General features: G+C 55.5%; 2 protein-coding genes and 1 non-coding gene across 4 annotated transcripts; 1 reads left to right on the top strand and 2 right to left on the bottom strand.

Annotated features, from left to right (window-relative positions):
• The first annotated feature begins 5,084 nt into the window (after positions 1 to 5,084).
• Positions 5,085 to 11,056, top strand: FSTL3 (follistatin like 3). Of its 2 annotated transcripts, none has more exons than XM_045830832.1 (5): positions 5,085 to 5,254; positions 6,537 to 6,722; positions 8,864 to 9,079; positions 9,577 to 9,804; positions 9,896 to 11,056. In XM_045830832.1, exons 1-5 carry the CDS (start codon positions 5,152 to 5,154, stop codon positions 9,949 to 9,951), a joined length of 789 nt encoding a protein of 262 aa, XP_045686788.1. In that variant the 5' UTR covers positions 5,085 to 5,151; the 3' UTR covers positions 9,952 to 11,056. The 2 variants fall into 2 exon arrangements, with proteins under 2 accessions (XP_045686788.1, XP_045686787.1); XM_045830831.1 differs by having other exon boundaries at positions 9,893 to 11,056.
• A 422-nt stretch (positions 11,057 to 11,478) lies between these two features.
• Positions 11,479 to 16,951, bottom strand: PRSS57 (serine protease 57). Its single transcript, XM_045830830.1, has 5 exons — positions 16,840 to 16,951; positions 16,307 to 16,460; positions 14,836 to 14,980; positions 13,054 to 13,317; positions 11,479 to 11,822 (listed from the first exon to the last, which is right to left on the bottom strand). Exons 1-5 carry the CDS (start codon positions 16,916 to 16,918, stop codon positions 11,610 to 11,612), a joined length of 855 nt encoding a protein of 284 aa, XP_045686786.1. The 5' UTR covers positions 16,919 to 16,951; the 3' UTR covers positions 11,479 to 11,609.
• A 2,543-nt stretch (positions 16,952 to 19,494) lies between these two features.
• On the bottom strand, positions 19,495 to 19,601 carry LOC123814230. The gene has a single exon (XR_006784856.1). It is a non-coding gene; the product is annotated as a U6 spliceosomal RNA (small nuclear RNA).
• Positions 19,602 to 19,668: the final 67 nt, after the last annotated feature.

Below are 19,668 nucleotides of genomic sequence, written 5' to 3'. Positions count from 1 at the left end.
GAGAAAAGGGTAATACTGTTCAAAAAGGGAAAATAGTATTGCTGGGGAAACAGAGATGTGTTCAAACACCCCCAAACCCTTGAGGTTGAGCCACAGGATGGGACCTTAGGGTAGCCCTGGCTCTTCCTGGGAAGACAGGCAGCACTTCCTAGGGGAGGGAAAAGCGGAGCCAGGATGTTGAGGAAATAAAAATTGGAGCCTATGATACACGGTCTCGTTTGTCAAGAGGCTAGGGATAGGGACTTGTTTGCCAACCCTCTGACCCTCCTTAAGGCTCAGGGGTGATTCCAGGCCATTCCTACTGTGACCACTAGAGTGCATACCGGCCCCATCCCTGGGAATCCAGGAGCCCTACGGTCTAAGGAGCAATCCTTTGCCTCAAACCCAGCTCCTGGCTCACTTCCCACCATCAATATTCATTCATTCATTCATTCATTTATTCTGCAGAAGTGTATGAGGTACCACCCAAGAGACCTCGGAGCCAACACACTCATGTTCAAATTCTGCACACCACACTGGCTGTGTGACCCTGGGCAAATTGCTTGACCTCTCTGGTCAGGTGGCAGAAACTACCTCCCAAGGTCTTAGGATTAGATGAGGCTTGAGGCACACATGGGTAGCCACAGCATCTCCTCCGTCTTCAGTGGGCCCTGCTGCCTGACTTGAGGTCATCTACCCCTCACCCATTCTCTCACCAGACCAGCCTCATTACCCCCTTGGGTAGGCCAAGCTGAATCTCACCTCAGGACCTTTGCCTGGACATGACCTCTGCTAGGAGTGCCCTTCCCACTGTTCCTCCTCTTTCCCTGCTTCTTGGGAGTTTACCCCCACCCCTTCCTGGGGGAACCCCATCCCCCACTGCATCTTGCTGCCCGGCACCCTGATCTCTTCCACCTCTGCCATTCCCTAATGCAGGGGTTAGCAATGGTGTTTCCCAGTATGTGAGGCCAACACCCAACATACAGTACATGCTCAATAGAGTCTTGAATAAGTAAACATTAATGAGTAGCTTCTGTGTGCCATACACAAGCAAGTCTCTGGTAATGCAGTGGGAACAAGAACACACAGTTTTGTATGTTATAAAACTATGAGCTCAGGAGATACCAGGCCTGCAGTTAAATTCCCTCACAAGAGCCATGAGGTGCAACAATTATGACCTCACTTTACAGATGAGAAGACTGAGGCTCAAATCTCGCCATACTTGAGACCCAGTGGCCCTGAGGTTCTGGGGTCCTCAGGGATTTATTGGCAAGCCTGTTGGGATACACTTGGGAGGCTCTCTGACTACCAGACGTGGCAAGACATGGGTATCTAGGGATGGCTTCCCAGAAAAATATCCTTGAAAAGGCTTTGAAAATGGAGGTGGAGTGTGGCCTGGCCCCTCCAGACTCCCCAGGGACAGGACCCTATCAACCCTTCCAGACTATGCGGGACAGGGCCGAATGCCCCCACCCCTGACTTGGTTGTGCCTTCCTCTTCAAGTACTGCAGGACAAGGACAGATGGCCCTCTGAGCCTCAGTCTTCCACCTGTATAATGCGTCTTCTAGCTGTGCCCAGAGGACTTACAGGGAGTCCACTCTGTAAATGGCTACTATGGCTATAAGTCTCCAGTTCTCTGCACCTCTCAACCTTTGTACAGGTCTTCTGCACTGCCTGGAATGTGTTGGGACCATAAGGACGATGACAGTTACCACTTGGGGGCCACTGCTCATCATTTAATTCAGAGAGAGAAGGGCCCTGAGGGCCCTGTCCTACAACTCAGCACACAGGTGCTGAGAATCGTGATTACCTGGTACTGACTCCAATCCCAACCCTGTGGGACTTGGTGATTCCAGAAATCACTTTCCCTCTTCCAGCCTTAATTGCTCCTCTGTAAATTGGGTGCCTGCCTCATAGCATCATGGTGAGGTGTAAAGAAGACTCATCATGTACCTGCCCCGGCCAAACCACCCATAAGAATCCATGCATACACGTCATACCCTCACTGTGAGTCGGGCACTGTCCCTGGTGTCCTGCCTGCACTCTGCAGTACTGGGATCCATGCCCATTTCAAAGATAAGAAAACAGAGGCCCACGGAGGTCACGTGATCTGGCTGAGGTGGCACAGCTTGTACTGGACACCTCCTCTCTCCTGCCTCAGGGTCACCTCCTCAGAGAACCCACAACCTTCCTGTTCCCAGGGACTCTGTACTACCACCTCTCATCACACCTCATTCACTCCCTTCTTTGTTTCCAGCCCAGCAGGGACCTTGGTGACATACTGAACCCACCCAAACGGGCCCTCCCACCTGTATTGGCCTATTGCTGCTGTATAAATCACGACCAACCTGGTGGCATAAAAAAACCCAAATCTTTCTTTCTTTTGAAGGTCAGAAGTCCAACACGGGTTTTGCAGAACTAAAATCGAGGTATCGGCAGAGCTGCATTCCTTTCAGGAGGCTCCAAGGGAGAATCTGTTCCCATCCTTTTATAGCTTCTGCAGACTGCCCACATTCCTTGGCTCTTGGCCACTTCCTCCGTCTTCACAGCCAGCAATGGCAGGTCACCTCCTCCTCATGTAGCAGCCTGACCACAGAGGGAAGGGTTTCCACTTTTCGGGATCCCGTGATGGCCTGGGCTCACGGGGTAATCCAGGATTTTCTCCCCATCCAAAGGTGCTTACCGTAACCCCATCTGCAGAGTGTCTTTGCCATTGAAGGTGACATAGTTACAGGGTCCAGGGATTAGGATCTGACAGATGTGTCAGGTAAATCTGGGCGTTCTCTTAGTACAAGCATCCCGATACTGCACCTCTGTTATAGCCCCCTCCTTCTCGTGGTTCAGTCCATCTCCCAAGTCTCAATTTATTTTTGTTAAGATTTTATTTACTTAATTAAGACTTTTAAAAAAGATTTTATTTATTTATTTAGAGGGAAAGGAAGGGAGGGAGAAAGAGAGGGAGATAAACATCTGTCCGTTGCCCCTCACTTGCCCCCAGCCAGGGACCAGGCCCACAACCCAGATATGCATCCTGACTGACAATTGAATCGGCCACCTTTCACTTTGCAGTACAATGCCCAACCCTCTGAGCCACACTGACCAGGGCCCAAGTCTCCACTTAAATGTCCTGTTTCTCTGGGAAGTCTTGCTCGGTCTCTCCCAGGCTGGGTCAGGTGTGGCTTTGGATTATTCTCCATCACAGCTCTGACCACGGTCATCACGGCCAGTTTACCTGTGGGGTCTGGGGAAGAGAAGCCTGGGGTGGTGAGCCAGGGCTATTAGGGAGTCGTGGTGGGTGTTTGAGCTGAGAAGGAACCTGGGGCAGCTGAGACTGGAAAGTGGGCTGCAGTGAGGCTGTGGCTGGGTCAGGGTAAAGAAGAAGGTACAAATGGGAGAGATTCAAAAGGGGAGGCAGGGGCTCCTCTGAGGAGGGCCGGTGACTTGCTTGAGGTCACCCAGCATATGGCCTCTGGGTTGGGAAGACACGCCAGGCTAGGGAGCAGGAGGCCACTGGCAGCTGGTCTTCATTTGGAACCCACACTGGGCTGACAATGATCTTTTGATTTGCACAGCCCAGGCCAGGGTGTCTGAGGTCAGGTCTTGGCCAAGGCCACACTGTCCAGCCCCTTCACACCCTTGTGAGAACACAGAGTCCCATAACTGACCCATTCTCCAACCAAGGGAGAGTCCCTTCAGACTGTCAGAGGCTAAGGCCACAGTGAGACAGCTTGGCATCTTCCCCCAATGTCTCTAGGTAGTGACGTGGCCCTTGGCTACTGGCTGGGGGATATGGGTCAGGCTGGGCTGCTCAGGTAGAGGAAGGGTTCTGGGAGTGCCATCTGACAGCAGAAGTTCTTGTGCATGTAGAGCAGGTCTGTGCTGTGTGGCCGGCCACAGGAACCCTCAATTTCCACACCTGGGGAGGGAGCTGATGCAGGAATGGGGGATGAAGAGGCAGAGGCACCCCATGGGAGATATCCAATTGCTCTCCATCTTTTTAATTTTCCTGAAAGCATTTACCACTCTCTGAAGTCATAATGCTAATTTATTTTATTGGCTATGGTCCCTACAAACCATGAGCTCCCTGATGACAAGACTGGGTCTGCCTTGGTCACCCTGGAACCCCAGCACTCCCCAATGGCCCCTGCCACTGACGATCATTGATGATTTCTTAGAAGCACAAATGCAGAGGAGCTGCACAGAACCCATAAGCAGTTTGAGAGAGCTCTAACAATTTGGGATGCTCCCAAGGTAGAAGGAATCAATTCCAAAATAGTAAGAGTGTCTGCCTGCCTGCACCAAAGCCCCCTGGACTCATTTTCCAGGTTTACACTGGTGTTGCCATCATAAACTGCAGGACACCCGAGATTCCAGAGCGCTAAACCCGAGTGGAGAGGAGGAAATCCCCCTAAGACAGTGAGTTCTTCGTGTGGGTGTGGCCCTGGCACAGCGTCTGCAGAGATTTGGCCTCACGCAGTCTCCCAGGCACACAGGCGCTTCAGAAGTCTTGTGGTGTGATTATTGCAGTTGGTGATGTTGTTGGGACCATTTGTGTCCCTGGGTCTCTACCTGTGCCCCGCCCCACAAACGCACACTTTCTCACACCCAACTGTGCCCACCAGCTCCAGCAGCCAGGTGGCTAGGTGGGTGGCCTAGGGTGTGAGCAGCCAGCCTAGGGCTGAGGGCCCCAGGTGTGGGGCATATAGGAACGGGAGGATCACACGTGAGCCATGCAAGTGACCACACACAATCCACGACACGGTGCATGCTCCCTGTGAGTCACCAGTTGGCTCAGCCACAGCCTTACAGCTGAAGACCTCCAAACACAAGGCAACACCTCGAACTCACACCCCAGGTCACAGATGGACCCCTTGCATCGGCAACAGCCACACCTTCCCGCATAAATTCTCAGGCTCCCAGGTCGGGCTCACCACCCACCAGCTGCCACCCGGGTGGCCAGGCCCGGCCCCTTCACACATCGCGTACGACTCAGCCTCGTGCCCCGCCATTCACGAGCCCCGCCCCAGCCCGGCCCCGCCCCGCCCGCAGCCAGCGGGACCTTTATAGGGAGCGCCGACCGAGGAGCACTGGGAAGTCGGTGCCGCCGCCCTCCCAGACGCCCGCCCTCGGCGCCTGCCGCAGGGGCCACCGCTGCCTTCTCTGCTCTCGCCATGCATCCTGGGGCGCCCGGGCCACTGTGGCCACTGCCCTGGGGGGCCCTGGCTTGGGCTGTGGGCTTCGTGGGCTCTGTGGGCTCGGGGGACCCCGTGCCCGGTGAGTGGGGTGGCCGGAAGGCGCGGGTGTGGTGGGCCACCCACGTGGGTCTGCCTGGAATGCGGGCTGGGGGAATGTTGGGGGTCTAAGGGTAGGTGGCAGCTGGAGGTGGAGGGCGGTGGCCGGAGGCTGCTGCAGATTGAACCCTGGAGGGTTGGGGCTCCCCCAGGCCCAAAGGGCCTGAAGGAGGGTAACCAAGAGGTTAGTAGAACAGATGTGACTCTCAACAACTGTGATCCATAGTAGTCACAATGACTGACATTTACTGAGCCCCTAGTGTCTACCTCTTACCTCCCTAAATCTGTGTAACAGCCCAATGGTGTGGGAACTCTTATTATGCCTATTTTCCACATGGGGAAACTGAGGCACGGGTCACACAGTTTGTAAGTGGCAGAGCCAGAATTGGAACCTGGACCACCTGGGTCTTGACACCACAGAGAGGCAGGGCTGGGTGGCCAGACCCAGGACCTCCAGCAAGGGCCCCAGGCCTTTCCTGGGTCTGGCTTAGGCAGATGGGTCATTAGAATGTCATGCCTGCCACTTATTGGGAGAAGCCAGGCAAGTAACATCCCCACTCTTGGCATCAGTTTCCCCTTTATGAGAGCTGGTCCCTGGGCGGCACTCAGTATAGCACCTGCAAACCAGTGAGCTCTCTGGGATGGGGGCTGTGGCCATTCCTACCCCCATTTAAGGGTGAAGAAACTGAGGTCATCTGCCCCCCTCCCAACCCGGCAGCCCCACCCAGCCCTGCACGGAGGGAGGGGAGAGTGGAGCCCCCTCCTCGAAGGCCGTGTCCCCAGGGAGACAGTGAGCTCATGCAAGGGGAATGTTCCCAAGTTGGAGTGAGTAAGAGGCAGTCCAGGCAATGGGAGGGGGGTGCTGCCAGGAGAGGGGGATTCTGTGTGCCCTCGGGTGCTGTTTAGACAGAGGACAGAGTCAGGAGAGGCAGCTCCAAGGCCTACTGACCCTGACACATACAGGCCTGAATGTTTGACTGATTAAGCAGGATGCCAGGCCTGGGTGGGTAGGGGAGCTGGTGGGAGGGGGGCAGCGGGGAGGGAGGAGAGCTTCTTGGGATGGTTGGGGGTTGGTTAGGGGTTGGTGGCGGAGCAGTGGAGAGGATGGAGCTCAGAGAGGAGAATTTCAGAAGGATCCAGAGTCCCTCCCTCTCTCTTCCTTGGGGATGGAAGCTGGGTGCAAGGTCAAGGCCGGGTGTCAGCAGTGGTACAGAAGGGCACCTCTGATCCCATCGGAACTGTCGCCCCCACTCCCGGGCCCACAGGTGGTGTCTGCTGGCTCCAGCAGGGCAGAGAGGCCATCTGCAGCCTGGTGCTGAAGACCGACGTGAGCCAGGCCGAGTGTTGCGCCTCCGGCAACATCGACACCGCCTGGTCCAACGTCACCTACCCAGGGAACAAGATCAGCCTCCTGGGCTTCTTGGGCCTGGTCCACTGCCTCCCCTGCAAAGGTAAAGGTGAGACCCCAGGTGTCGGCCACAGGCCAGGGTCACTGTGGTTGAAAGTGGACCAGCTGAAAGTGAGCTCCCTGTCTCCGGGGTATGCAGGAGGAAGTCAAGGCCACTGGGAGGAGCAGTTGGGAAGGGGATCCCAGCTTCCCTCCATTGAAGATTCAGGAAGAAGCTCTGACTCCCCAGCTTGGTTTCCAGCCTCTAGGCGGTTGCTTATGCCAAGCCCTCTGCCAGGCTGGCCTTGGCCATCTGCACCCCACTTGCTCCCCACAAGGTGGAAGTACACTCAGCTCACACCTAACTCCTGGCAAAGTGGATTTTCCTGACTGGCCACTCTGGTTTGTGACCCCACACTCAATATTCCCAACAAGCTTATCTGCCCTTAACCCCACAGATTCCAGGGAACTGTGGTGAGCCCCTAGCTGCATGTTTAATAAGCATGTGCCTTCTGAACCATGTTCTGAGAAATGCCGCTGCCTCCAGCAGACAAGGAGCTCTTCAGGGGCTGAATGAATAAGACATATTGTCTGCCCTGTAGAAGGGGTTGAGGGCCCTCCCAGGCCCCTGTGGTCAGGGATCAACCTGCAGGGACCAAGAGGGGACATGACTTGAAGGAGGCAGGCATTAGAGACAGCGTCTTGGCGGGTAATTAGAAGTTTATCAGCTGGAGAAAGTATGTGGGGAGAGAGCATCAGCAGAGGCCTAGGATGAGGTCCTCGTTGTGGGGGTGGGGGGGTAGGGCAGAGGAGCAGGGAGGAGGCTGGAGCTGAGGGCCACAGACCTGAGGGCCAAGCTGAGACTGGCCAGCTCCTGGGTTGTGATTAATCCCAGATCACCCTGGCTGGGTGGTCCTAAACTCATTGCCACATACCCTGGCTCATTCTAGAACCCCCTTTGGCTTCTGGGAGGAGGACAGATTTCAAAAAGTGCCTGACCTGGGCATGAGATGGTCCAGGACACCCCCCTCCCCATTCTGGCCTTGGGGATGGGAAATCAGCACCCCCCTTCTGTTCCCTCTTGCATGAAGCCACACAGGCAGAGCATTTCCAGATGTGCGTGTGGGCGGGAGGCGCCCAGGTGCGGCCCACATGCCCTGGCAGGGACAACCAACATGGCCTATCCCTTCTCCCGTCATTGTCTTAGTAATAGCCACTTATTTTATGCTCACCCTCTAAGGTGGGTTCCCCTATCAACCCCACTTTATACACAGGGAGGCTGAGGCTAGAGTGCAAAAGGCTCAGAGTCTGTCCTCCAGATCCAGAAGCAACAGAGCTGGGTGGAGGGAGGGGGGTCCATCCAGGACATGGCCTGGAGTTATGCTGAGGTACCCCTGGCTCCTCCCCTCCAATCAGGAGTGTTGGGGCCTCAGTTTCCCCCTTTTGTAAAATGTGACAAAACAGCATGACCTTATAGGGTGGTCCGGAGGCCCCAATGAGCCTGGGAAGGCCTGAGGGCAGGAGCAGGCATTAATGGAGTCCGATTTGCATTTCCGAAGGTCCAGGGGCCTGAGTAGTAGACTTCTGGTCAGACCTGTTTTCCTACCTGAGAAATGGGGTTTCAAGGGGGTGGATAACCCTTAGTTCAGATGGCTACGGCTGTGGGAGGTCCGCTCCTCAGGAAATGAGCCTCACGCCAAGCGCCATACTCCGCCCTCCCTGTCCCCTCCTCCCGGGAGGTCCTGGCATGCACCGGGAGCAGACACTGCCAGTCCTTCCTAGACCCGAGCCTGAATGGGGTGGAGCCCCCCACCCTACCCCTGGGCAGACGCAGCCAGGGCTCCCACCGGCCTGCCCAGAAACGCTAGTCAGGGAACAGACGTCAGGGAGAGTGGGATGAGGGGGCTGGCAGCCTGTTCCTGTCCCCACCATTCACAGCAGAGACGCCCTTCCCGCCCACACTGAGCCCCGCCTCCAGACACAGCCCCCAGCCTCAGGCGTCCACCAGGGTAATGACTAAATCTCTCCCACAACAGCCCTCTCACCCAGACCCCAAACCAGTACCTCCCCATGCACCCTCTGGGCAGCCCCCAACTCCTGCCCGGCCTCTATCCCTCAGAACAGGGGGCGAGGAGCAGTGGGCTCAGAAGACCTTTGGTCGCTGCCACGCGCCCCAGCCCACAGGCGCGTATCCTGTGTCCTCAGATTCGTGCGAGGGCGTGGAGTGCGGTCCGGGCAAGGCGTGCAGCATGCTGGGGGGCCGCCCGCACTGCGAGTGCGTGCACGACTGCGTGGAGCTCCCGGCGCGCTTGCAGGTCTGTGGTTCGGACGGCGCCACCTACCGTGATGAGTGTGAGCTGCGTGTTGCACGCTGCCGCGGCCACCCGGACCTGCGTGTCATGTACATGGGCCGCTGTCGCAGTACGTGGGGGCCGGGCCAGCGGGAGGGCGGGGCCCCCAGGCCTGCGTGTCAGTACGGGCGCTGCAGTGCATGAGGGTGGGGCCTGCAGGGCCTCCGATGCAAAGTGCTTAGTAGCATAGGTAAAGGTCTTGGAAGTTGAGGCAGGATTTATGGTAGGCGGGGCCTAGATGGTGAGGTCGTGGGCGGGGTCTAATAAAAGGAGTCTATTGTCTTAAGAGGGCGTCAGTGGATTGGTTCCTTTATGGGTTCGAGAATAAGGAAGACTAGGGTGGAAGTTTGGAAAGTGGGGTTCTGGTTCTCACATGGGGTGTGAGGTATGGGTGTGTGACTCAGAGGGGCTTGTGGGTGCAATCAGAGGGGGCCGGGCTTCAGGGTGAACTTGGGTTGTGGGAGAGGGGTGCAGCATCTGGCACACCCAGAGGAGGCGGGACTCTGTTGTAGGCGGGGTTCGCGATCTCGACCGACCCCCTAACCTAACCTGGCGCCCCGCCCACAGAGTCGTGCGCCCACGTGGTGTGCCAGAGGCCGCAGTCGTGCGTGGTGGACCAGACTGGCAGCGCCCACTGCGTGATGTGCCGCGCAGCGCCCTGCCCTGCGCCCTCCAACCCCGGCCAGGAGCTTTGCGGCAACAATAACATCACCTACATGTCTTCGTGCCATCTGCGCCAGGCCACCTGTTTCCTGGGCCGCTCCATTGGCGTGCGCCACCCGGGCAGCTGCGCAGGTGCGGGGCGGGGCAAGGAGCAGTGGTAGATTGTAGCTCCCAGCCCCATTCTGTACCCCCAATTTCTCTGTTCTTCCCTCCCGCTCAGCAGGCACCCCTGAGCCTTCAGATGCTGAGTCGAAGGAAGAAGAGGAGAACTTCGTGTGACTTAAGGACGGCCTGGGCCTGGCGTTCAAGGCCTCCACCATTTTATTTATTGCCAGAGCAGAGTCTAATTTATGTCCCATGGACACTCCCCAGCCCCAGGACTGGACCACTTAGGGGAGCCCTGGACCCCTTCCCAAAACGGTACCTTGCAGGGATTGGGGACAGAGGGCCTGGGAGCAGTGCTGGTAGGTGGGGCCTCTGCCCCAGACACTCAAGAGGACCCCACTTCTGCTCCCTCCAGGATTACTAGTAATTATGGCTGCCAGCAGGAAGTCTGAGAATTCTCAGCAATTAATGAAAAGTCACCCTGGCCTTCTAGAATAGGGACCAAGGGGTGAGGAGGGGGTCCACAGCCTGGGGGGTGTGTGTATGCATAAGCCTTAGAACATGATCAGACCTCCCAGCAGGCCAAGGATGCAGCCTCAGTCCCTTACCAGCCCCTGAACCCAGGGCTTTCCTTTCCCACTGCCTCCATGTACCTGTGAAGGCCACTGAGAAAAGTCCAGCTTGTCCCCTAATGGGGGAGGCACTCTCTGCCTCCTGACATAGGTCTCAGCTCAGCACCAGCTCAGAAGGGGGTGGGAGCTGGCGGGGCCCAGGAGACCCTGCGTACTCACTGGCCCAGGTGGGCTATACCTGCTAGTGTCCACTGCACACCTGGCCTCCTGGAGCTATGTGTCTGAGCAGCACCTCTAGTGACTGCTGACCTGTCCACAGGTGAGGTTTAGACCCTGAAGCCCTTGGTCCCACGAGGCCCACCCTTGCCAGGCTTCCAGGCCAAGTTCCTAGCCAGCCCCTCTTTACCCACCAGCTAGGCTCAGGGGTCTCGACCCTGCCCAGTGCTAGCCTAGGGCCAATTCCTTCCATTTCATGTGGGCTGTCACTCTGACACCTCTCTGTGCCTTCATACAGACCAGAAGCTCAGACTGGATATGGGGCAAGGAGCGCAGGAGGCATTGTACACACCCTCTCCCAGTCCCCAGGAAGTGCCTTATCCGTGACACCCAGAAAAATACCCTTGAGTAGGTGAATTTGCTTGAGTCCCCCAATAAGGCAATTTCCCCTGCCCTGGGGTCCTGCCTCACCAAAGAAATAAAGATTGTAAAAAGCCACTTTGGGGTCAATTTCTGGTTTGCTCCACTCTCTCTGATCCTCTTTGCCACCCACTTTGGGAGCCTGGAGCCTGGGTTGCTATTAGGGTGGTAAGTGGGGACCTCTGAAAGCATCCAGGGGAGACACGTATGTCCTTGGGGCAGCCACTGTCCACCTCCGAGCCTCAGTGCCCATCTCTGGGCAGTGGGCAGCAGCCAGACAGAGGGCTGAGACAGGTGGGATGGTGGGGGTGAGTGGGAGAGAAAGGAGGCCAAGAAAGTGGCTCAGGGAGGGAGTGGTTCGGCCGGACTCCAGCCACTTTGAGGCCAAGAAAAAGCTCAAGGAATGTGGGTGGACCATCATGTCTGGTTAGTTAGTTAACATTTATTCAGTTATTTTGGCCCTTTTTGTTTGTAACCAATGCCCATACCCCAACCCAAGCTTCCTGGGTTTGGGGGCCCCGTGGACACCCTGCCCCAGGCATGGATGCTGTTTGCACCGGTTTCCCAGGCTGGAGCTGTTTGCACTGGTTGTCATCTCATTTGTGTACTCAGTGCTGCTGTGGTTCAGGCAGCTCCCGTGGGGGCCCCAGTGGTCCTGGGTGGGGAGCTGGGCTGAGGGGTATGCAGGTGCTGCCGAACCACATCCCAAATCCAGGGCACGAAAGTGGATACCTGTGTGTACACATCTGGAGTCTTGGGGTCGCCGCACCAGACGCCGGAGAAGGAAACAAGGCCATGGGCCCGGTTCCTGCACACCAGGGGCCCCCCAGAGTCTGCCTGGAATGGAGGGAGAGACGAGGCCAGGAGTTCTTCTCAGCCTCACTTTGCCTGAAGGGGCCTCTGCATGTAAAGCCCACCAGGACCCTTTCCTGCCCATCAAACCCTTCCATGACACCCTAGTGCCCTTACAGCTGAGGCTACACCCCTCGCCTCAGCCTTCAAGACCCTGCGGATCCCATCCACCTGTTTGCCCTTCTCTCCCTCATTCACCAGCCTTCCTGGCTGTTCCTGGAGCAAGCCAAGCTCCATCCAGCCTCTACCAGGGTGTCCAGCCTGCGACCCATGGGCCTCATGCAGCTCAAGATGGCTATGAATGCGTCCCAACAGAAAATTGTAAATTTACTCAAAACATTATGAGAATTTTTTTGTGATTACATGTCACCATACATTTAATGTGTGGCCTAAGACAGCTCTTCTTACAGTGTGGCCTAGGGGTGCCAAAGGGCTGGACACCCCTGCAAGCTTTTGCTTGTGACCTGTTACTGCCCCCTGCTGGGCATTGCTTGTATAAACAGAGAAGTCTGCAGCTGTTTGTGCAGTACAAACCTGCTTGGATGTGCATGGCAACCCTGTGGTTGTCTCTCCACCTGGCATGCCCTCTCTTAGATCTTAAGGTTTCCTTTATGACTCAGCTCAAAGGTGCTAGCCTTCCTGAATACTCATCCTAAAATTCCTGCCCACTCCCCTCCTGGTCTCACCCCAATTGTCATCTGGAATTACCAGTAGCTCTGGCCCTATGAGGTGGCAGTTCTGTAAATGGAGAAAGATGGAGAGAGGTCCAGAGAAGTGAAGTGACTTTCCCAAGGCCACACATCTGGAAAGTGACATAGTCTGGATTTGGACCAGCTGGGCTCCAGAACCTGTGTTCTGAACCACTGAACTCTCTTGTCTGAAACAAAAGACCCTCCAGGCTAAGTGTCTCCCTCTGCAGTAGGGCCAGGGTTGCCATTATTCCAAACAGGTTATTAGGAGCAGGAGCTCCTTCCTCGAGATCTGCTACTGCCCCCTACTGGCCACTGCTTACAAACACACAAAGGTATAGCTCCGTGCACTGCACAAGCTGCACAGCCATACATGGGAGCCCTGTGACCCTGGGCCCCAGGTGAGGCCCATCTGCTCAAAAGTAAGTTGGGATTGAGTTCCCAAGGCTCTGCCCAGCTCTGACCGTTCTCTGTGGGCCTTGGTTTCCCATATGGTCAGTGGGAGGGACGGGGAATGAGTATCTTACTGAGCAGAAACCTCGTCGCCATCGGTCCCCACTGTGAGTGCAGACCATAGCAGGGGGCAGGTGGCCCCTCCAGGAGCTGTTGCAGATGTCCAAGTCCAGCACACGGACCTCGGCCTCCATCAGCCCAGGTGGCAACTCTTCAAAGTTGGACACAGAGCCCCAGCCGGCCACCCGGCACAGCGCCCCAGCCCTGAGTGGCCTTGAGCCTCTTTTTGGCAGCCGCAGCAGACCCACGGCAGGACCCAGGATGGCAGAGCTGTTCAGCTGCAGAGAGAACGTTGGGTTTTGGACCGCCTAAACTGTCACCACTGCTCCTGTCTCAGTTTACCCATCTGTGGTACCTGGTCTCTTGGCCTTATACAGAGCAAGCAACAACTGTCAGAAGGTCTGCTGCTTTTGCCAAGTGGCGCCGGTCCATCAGGCCCAACTCACTCAGACCTGGACTATGGCTTCCCCTCACCTCTTTAGCTGCCCAGAGGGTCTTCCTAATTATCATCTCTTTCCCTGCTCTAAGCCTTCCCATGGCTCCCCATTGCCCTCAAGATGAAACCTCTTCTCCTCCACCCCCATTCAGCCCTCCCCTCCAGCCTGAATAAATTCCCTGCCACGCCCTGGGCCCAGCTCCACACTTTTGCTCACACTGTAATGCCGACCTGGAGCACCTTTCCTGTCTAGCTTTCAGGTCTCAACTTAGACATGGTCTCCTCCAGGAAGTCTTCCAAGATTCCCAGGCAAGGGCAGACACTTCCTCTGGGCTCCCATCTGCTCCTGTCAAAGCCAGTTTACCCAGCTGCCACCCTCTTAGACTGGCGGCTCTAAGAGGACCAGTCCTAGGGTTTGTTTATGTCTGTGTCCCTGCTGACTGGCACACAGCTGATACTCAATCAACAGTTACGGAATGAACAACTTGGACCCCTGGTTTTGGCATTCCCTGACCTTGGGCACAACCCTGACCACCCCCAACCTCAGTTTCCCCACTCACACAAAGGGATGGGTAAGTCAGAGCAGCAGGTTCTAGGCCTTGGGGTTCCACAAGAGAGTGAAACTCAGGCTGTGGCTGCTAACACTCACTGCTCCCTTTGTATTTGCCAAGAGAACCCCAGATCCTACTGTTCCCAGGGAACTATTCAGGCGTGTTGAGTATCTCTTCACTTTAATTTTTTACCACATTTGGAGAACAAGTTTGGGACATTCTCCCCTTAAAACAGAGGCCCTGAGGATGACTGGAATTGAATTTGGGGTACGTCCGTGGGAGCTGCAGGGAGGGATGGTCTGAAAGGGCACCCCTCATGGCAGGGCAGAGGGAAGCTCACGTTTCTGGGAAGAGATGCCTCCTGGCCAGAAAACCCCAAGCAGGGCCAAGTGGCAGAGTCTTTCATGGTCCTCGTCCCTCACGTGTCCCCCTTTTAGCCTGGACATTGAGCGCCAGCTGTGTGCCATAAATGGTCACAAATGAGGTAAAAATTCCTGCCCTCAGGTCTAGAGGAGACAGTGAAGAATGGTGAAGTAGCGAATGTGCAGCTGCTGCTAGCAGGTGACAGCCTCTCGGGACAAAAGAGAGAGAGAACAGGGAGGAGGGAAGGCAGGACGGGACCAGGGCACAGGATGGGGTGGGTGTCCAGGGATGCCTCCTGCGGAGGCGACGTTTGAGCAAAGACTTAACCTGATGCAGATGTTTTGGGATCCTACAGCTACTTCTAAAGCATGTCCAGTCATCAGAGGGGTGGCTGGGAGAGGCGAGACCTATGTCCAGTGTGTCCCCACCACCACCACAAAGCTCACCTGCAGCAGACAGATGTCATTGGCGTGGGTCGTGGGGTGGTAGTCAGGGTGCCTGATGACAGCAGAGATGCCAAACACCTGCTGGGTGGGCTCTGAGGTGCGAAGAGCGTGGGCCCCCAGCACCACCAGAGCTGTTCGGAGGTCTCTGTAGGAGGGAGGGGTGAAGTAAGTGAGATTGGGGGAGGGCCGCCGGCCACGGTCGTTGGCAGCTCCATCTGCAAAGCCAGTGCACAGCAGTCTATTTCATCCCGATGCCAGCCCTGCGATAATAATGATGTTTGTTACTGTTCCCACCGCAATTATAGCATTAACTCTAATTGTTGCAATATGAATTCTAATAACTATTATAAACTACACTTAGAATGAATAGAATATTTATTTATTATAATTCCCACCTCAATTATATTATTACCTCTACAGGGGTTCAGAACAGGCCTCCCCAAGATGTGTCCCTTCGGCATGTGGATTATTTTGAACCAAAGGCCATCAAGACCTCAAGGGCTCACAAGAAACTGTTACCTCTGCCTTAATCACCTGCCTGAGTCTAAATGGGAGCCTCACCCACTGTGAGCGTTAGCTCCAGAGGTAACCTTTTGTGGTCTACCTGGGGAGCAGGGCAGCCCTCTAATTACTGAGCATCCGCTCTTCTCAAGGCTCGAGGACCCTTCTCGCCACTGATGCCTCAGGCACCTGGCCTCACCGCTAGCTCAGGTGACGTGTGTACCTCATCCGTCCTTTCTGTTCCTGACCCCCTCATGGGTGTGGGGCTCCCATGTGTACGTTTGCATTAAATGGTTATTTTCTCTTGTTAATTTCTCTGTAGCTTGAACTATTAGACCATCTGGAAGAACCTAGAAAAGTGGAGAAAATTTTTTCTTCCAATAACTTTAATATGGTTAATGATTATTATAAAAGTATACTTTGCCCTGACTGGTATGACTCAGTGGGATGAGCGATATACAACAAACTGAAAAGTCGCTGGTTTGATTCCCCGTCAGGGCACATGCCCATGCTGTGGACCAGGTCCCCGGTTGGGGGCGTGTGAGAGGCAACCGAAGGATGTTCCTCTGGCACGTCGATGTTTTTCTCCCTCTCTCCCCCTCCCTTCCCCTTTCTCTAAAAATAAATAAATAGGTAAAAATCTTAAAAACATATACTTAGAACAAGCACAGCGATGATAACATCTATTTATCGTTATGGAGGTTGCTCCTTCGGCACTTCATTTGTGCACTCCACCCTTTCCCCTTCCTTGTCCGGTAAAGCTAACCCCACTGAGATGCCTCTTCCTTCAAGAGCCCCACAGGGGAGGGGTGGGATCTGGCTGTATGAACCATGCCCCTGCCTGGAATGCAGCAATGCCCAACCAGGAATCCCTCTCACCACTCCCGCCATCACCCCCCACCCTGTATCCAGAGCATTCTGGGATTCCAAGTGGCAACAGGCAGGGGGAGGGGGCCCAGGGTGGGCTCACATGTCGCTGAAGCAGTGGGCAGCTGAGACCACCCAGCGGGCGCGGAGCAGGAAGCCCCCGCAGTGATGCTGGCCGTTGAAGCTCACCGATGCCATGTAGGGACGGGAGTGTGGGGTCACCTCTCTGCCCCCAATGATCCTGGCCCCCCAGGAGCCTGCAGAGAGAAGGGGGAGCATGTGGGGCCTGGCAGGAAGAAGAGCTCATGGGAGCAACTCAGGCGCTGGATGGGATGGGGGCCAACCTGGGGGAGAAAGAGCCAGAGCTGGGCAGAGATGGAGCTGGAAAGAGAGCTGCAGAAGGACAAGAGTGACGGGGAGCCCAGAGAAGGCCCGTGAGTGTGCCGGGAGGAGGACCAAAAGCCAGAAACCTGGGTATGGGCCTGTCAAGACCCCAGCTGGGCGCCTGCCCCACTCCCTGCTGAGGCCCCAGAGGGTGACCAGCGAGGGCTGTGTAGCTGCATCAAGTCAGAGCCTTAGGGCACCTGGAGAGTTAACTGGTGGGGCCCCTGTGTAGGGGCACCTGGGGGTCCTCACCTGGAGGCCTCATGGACAGCATCAGGGCAGTAGCCACAGTCAGCAACAGGTGGTCCCAGCAGCCTGCCCCAGGCCCCATGGCTAGTGCAGGCCGGAATCTCCCTGGAGAGCGTTGAGGACTGAGGCCCCCACCCTCATCCAACGGCCCAGAAAGGGGGAACCCAGCTGTGGTCTGTGGTTGGAGGCCCTGCCAGGCCCCATCAGCAACGACCAGATCTGAGCTGGTGGTTCTGGGACACCAATGATTCAACCGCCTTGGGGTTGTTGATCGTAATTGCAGGGGAGGAAACAGGGCAGTGGAGGGGAGCAGGGGGCTGCCTGCCCAGGCAAACCCTGGCTCTGCCAGTCCCTGTACCCCCAGGGGTCACTTATCTTCTCTGTCCCCCAATTTACCCAGCGTCTTGGTCAGTTCTTCCAGCCGCATGCCCTTGCGGGGGGTGGCATAAATATCAACTGACACCGTGGATGTGTGGCTCAGTTGGAAGTGTCATCCCATCACAAAAAGTGGTGGGTTCGATTCCTGGTCAGAGCATATACTGAGATTTCGGGTTTGATCCTGGTCAGAATGCATACAAGAGGCAGCCAATTGATGTTTCTCTCCACATAGATGTGCCCCCCGCCCCTTTCCCTTCCTCTCTCTCTAAAAATCAATTTTTAAAAAACCCATATCTTTGGGTGAGGATTTTTAAAATATATAAATATCAATCAAAGCTTCAGATATGTGGAAATTTATTTAATCCTGGAGTGACCCAAGGATGTATTATTTCTATCCTCATGTCACTGATGGGGATCCTGAGGCAGAGACAGGTTAAGTGCCTTGGCCAAGGTCGCACAGAGAGGGAGTGAGGGGACCAGGGCTCTAGCCTCAGGACAGCTGTTGTCTCTACCAGGGGCCAGTTTTACCCACAGGTGGGCCCATTTCCTTCCCATCTGATAAGCAGTTGTGAAATGGGCAACTGTCCTTTATGGCCCCAACTAACCAAGCTCCCAGCAGCCCTGAGTAATGGGCTGGGTAAGGGCCAGTATTGTCCAACCCCAAACTGGCTTGTTGGGGCTACTCAGAAGATGGTCTTGAACCCAGAACTCCTGGACTATAGTCCTCGATGGGTCTTTTCATGGAGGATTGGGTGGTTTTCTCAGTCAGAGGAGACTCAACAACAATGGAGATGATGATGATGATGATGATGATGATGATGATGATGATGATAGCTCCCTTACTAAACACTTTTTGTTATTGATTTGTTGGAGTTCTTTATATATTGAGGAGATTAACTCATGGTCATATTAATTTCTTTTCTGAGAACTCTTAGGTGCAGAGACACAGCCTCCCTGGGAGGTGAATTTGGGTTCTGCTGATCTGCAGATGGACCAGTGCTGAGCTGGCCAGAACTGGGTAGCCCCATCGGGTCCCCACCCCCCTTACCCATTAAGTCCAGGGCTCCCAGGGCCATGGAGCAAACCAGGAGGATAGCAGGGGTCAGGGCTCTGACATGCTGCTCTGTAAAGGCCCCAACCTGGTCTGGGCCTGAGGTTTGGAGTTATGAAGCTGGCGGGGGAGGAGCTCAAGAACCCCTTCCTTCTGCGATATAGTTCCTTGCATGTCCAGCTTAACCTTTCTTGGTCCCTTTGGGATGGGAGACACAAGGCATGAGCTGGAGTCAGGGCTAGGGAGGAGGTAAAGGGGCCTCTGACTCAGAGACAGAAGAGGAGTGGGCTTCTGGGATCCACTCCCCTGGAGTCCAAGGGCCCCAGAGGATGTCCTGGGGCAGCCACAGATGTGAAGTGGGCTCACAGCAGGGTCAGGGGCTCTGGGGATGGTGACATCCTGGATAAGCAGAGGTGGCCAAGGAGTGAGACGGGAAGGGGAGTCATGGTAGAAACCATGGATGCAAGTGGTCCAGAACGGGGGCAGGGCCCCACACGGATTGGAGCTGCAGCACGCTGAGGGGAGAAGAGGAGGGAGCGGGTGAGGTGGACGCCTCTCTGGAGGGTGAAAGGGTGCAAGGGCTACTCGAGACCACTGCTCTGATGGTCTGAAATGACATAACCTGCCTGGTTCCACCACCGTGCTTTTTCTTTTCTTTTTTAAGATTTTATTTATTTTTTTAGAGAGAGGGTCAGGGAGAAAGAGGAACAGAAACATTGACATGTGAGAAAAACATCTACTGGTTGCCTGTCGCACACCCCCAATTGGGGACCTGACCCGCAACCCAGGCAGGTGCCCTGATCTGGAATCAGACCGATAACTGACCTTTCGGTTCACAGGTGGGCACTGGACCCACTGAGCCACACCAGCCAGGGCACCGTTTCCATGACTTTTTGAGATCTGCCCCTGCTGCCCGGGATGCCTCTCTGCACTATCTGGGCCGGGCCTGACTTCTCCAGCTCATATGTTGCCACCTCCAGCCAGTCTCCTGGAAGTGACTACATGCATGCTTGCATCTGGAGTGTGGATGTTGGGGACCTGGAGTCCCCAGGCAACCACTTGAGAACTTTAAGGAACTTGGCTTTTGGCCTGAGAGAGATGAGAGATGGGAGCCCAGGAAAGTTGGGCTAGCAACGCTGGAGAATGGTTTGTGTGTGGGGGGGGGGCGCTGGGGGGGGGGCGGGTCCCAGCAGTCGATACACACACCTCCTCTTCCTCCTATTTTCTTTTCTTTTCTTTAACGCTTCATGAATTTGCATGTCATCCTCGTGCAGGAGCCATGCTAATCTTCTCTCTATCGTTCCAATTTTAGTATATGTGCTGCCGAAGTGAGCACTCTTCCTATTTTTAAACAAAATGCACCCAGCATCCCTCAAACCTGGAATCATTTACTTAGTAGACAA

This window comes from Phyllostomus hastatus, unplaced genomic scaffold (assembly GCF_019186645.2).
Source record: "Phyllostomus hastatus isolate PE091 unplaced genomic scaffold, TTU_PhHast_1.1 phas_contig_159, whole genome shotgun sequence".
NCBI classification, from domain to species: Eukaryota; Metazoa; Chordata; class Mammalia; order Chiroptera; family Phyllostomidae; genus Phyllostomus; species Phyllostomus hastatus.
The sequence above is the reverse complement of the archived record's forward strand: the minus strand, read 5'-3'. Positions and strand labels throughout refer to the sequence as shown.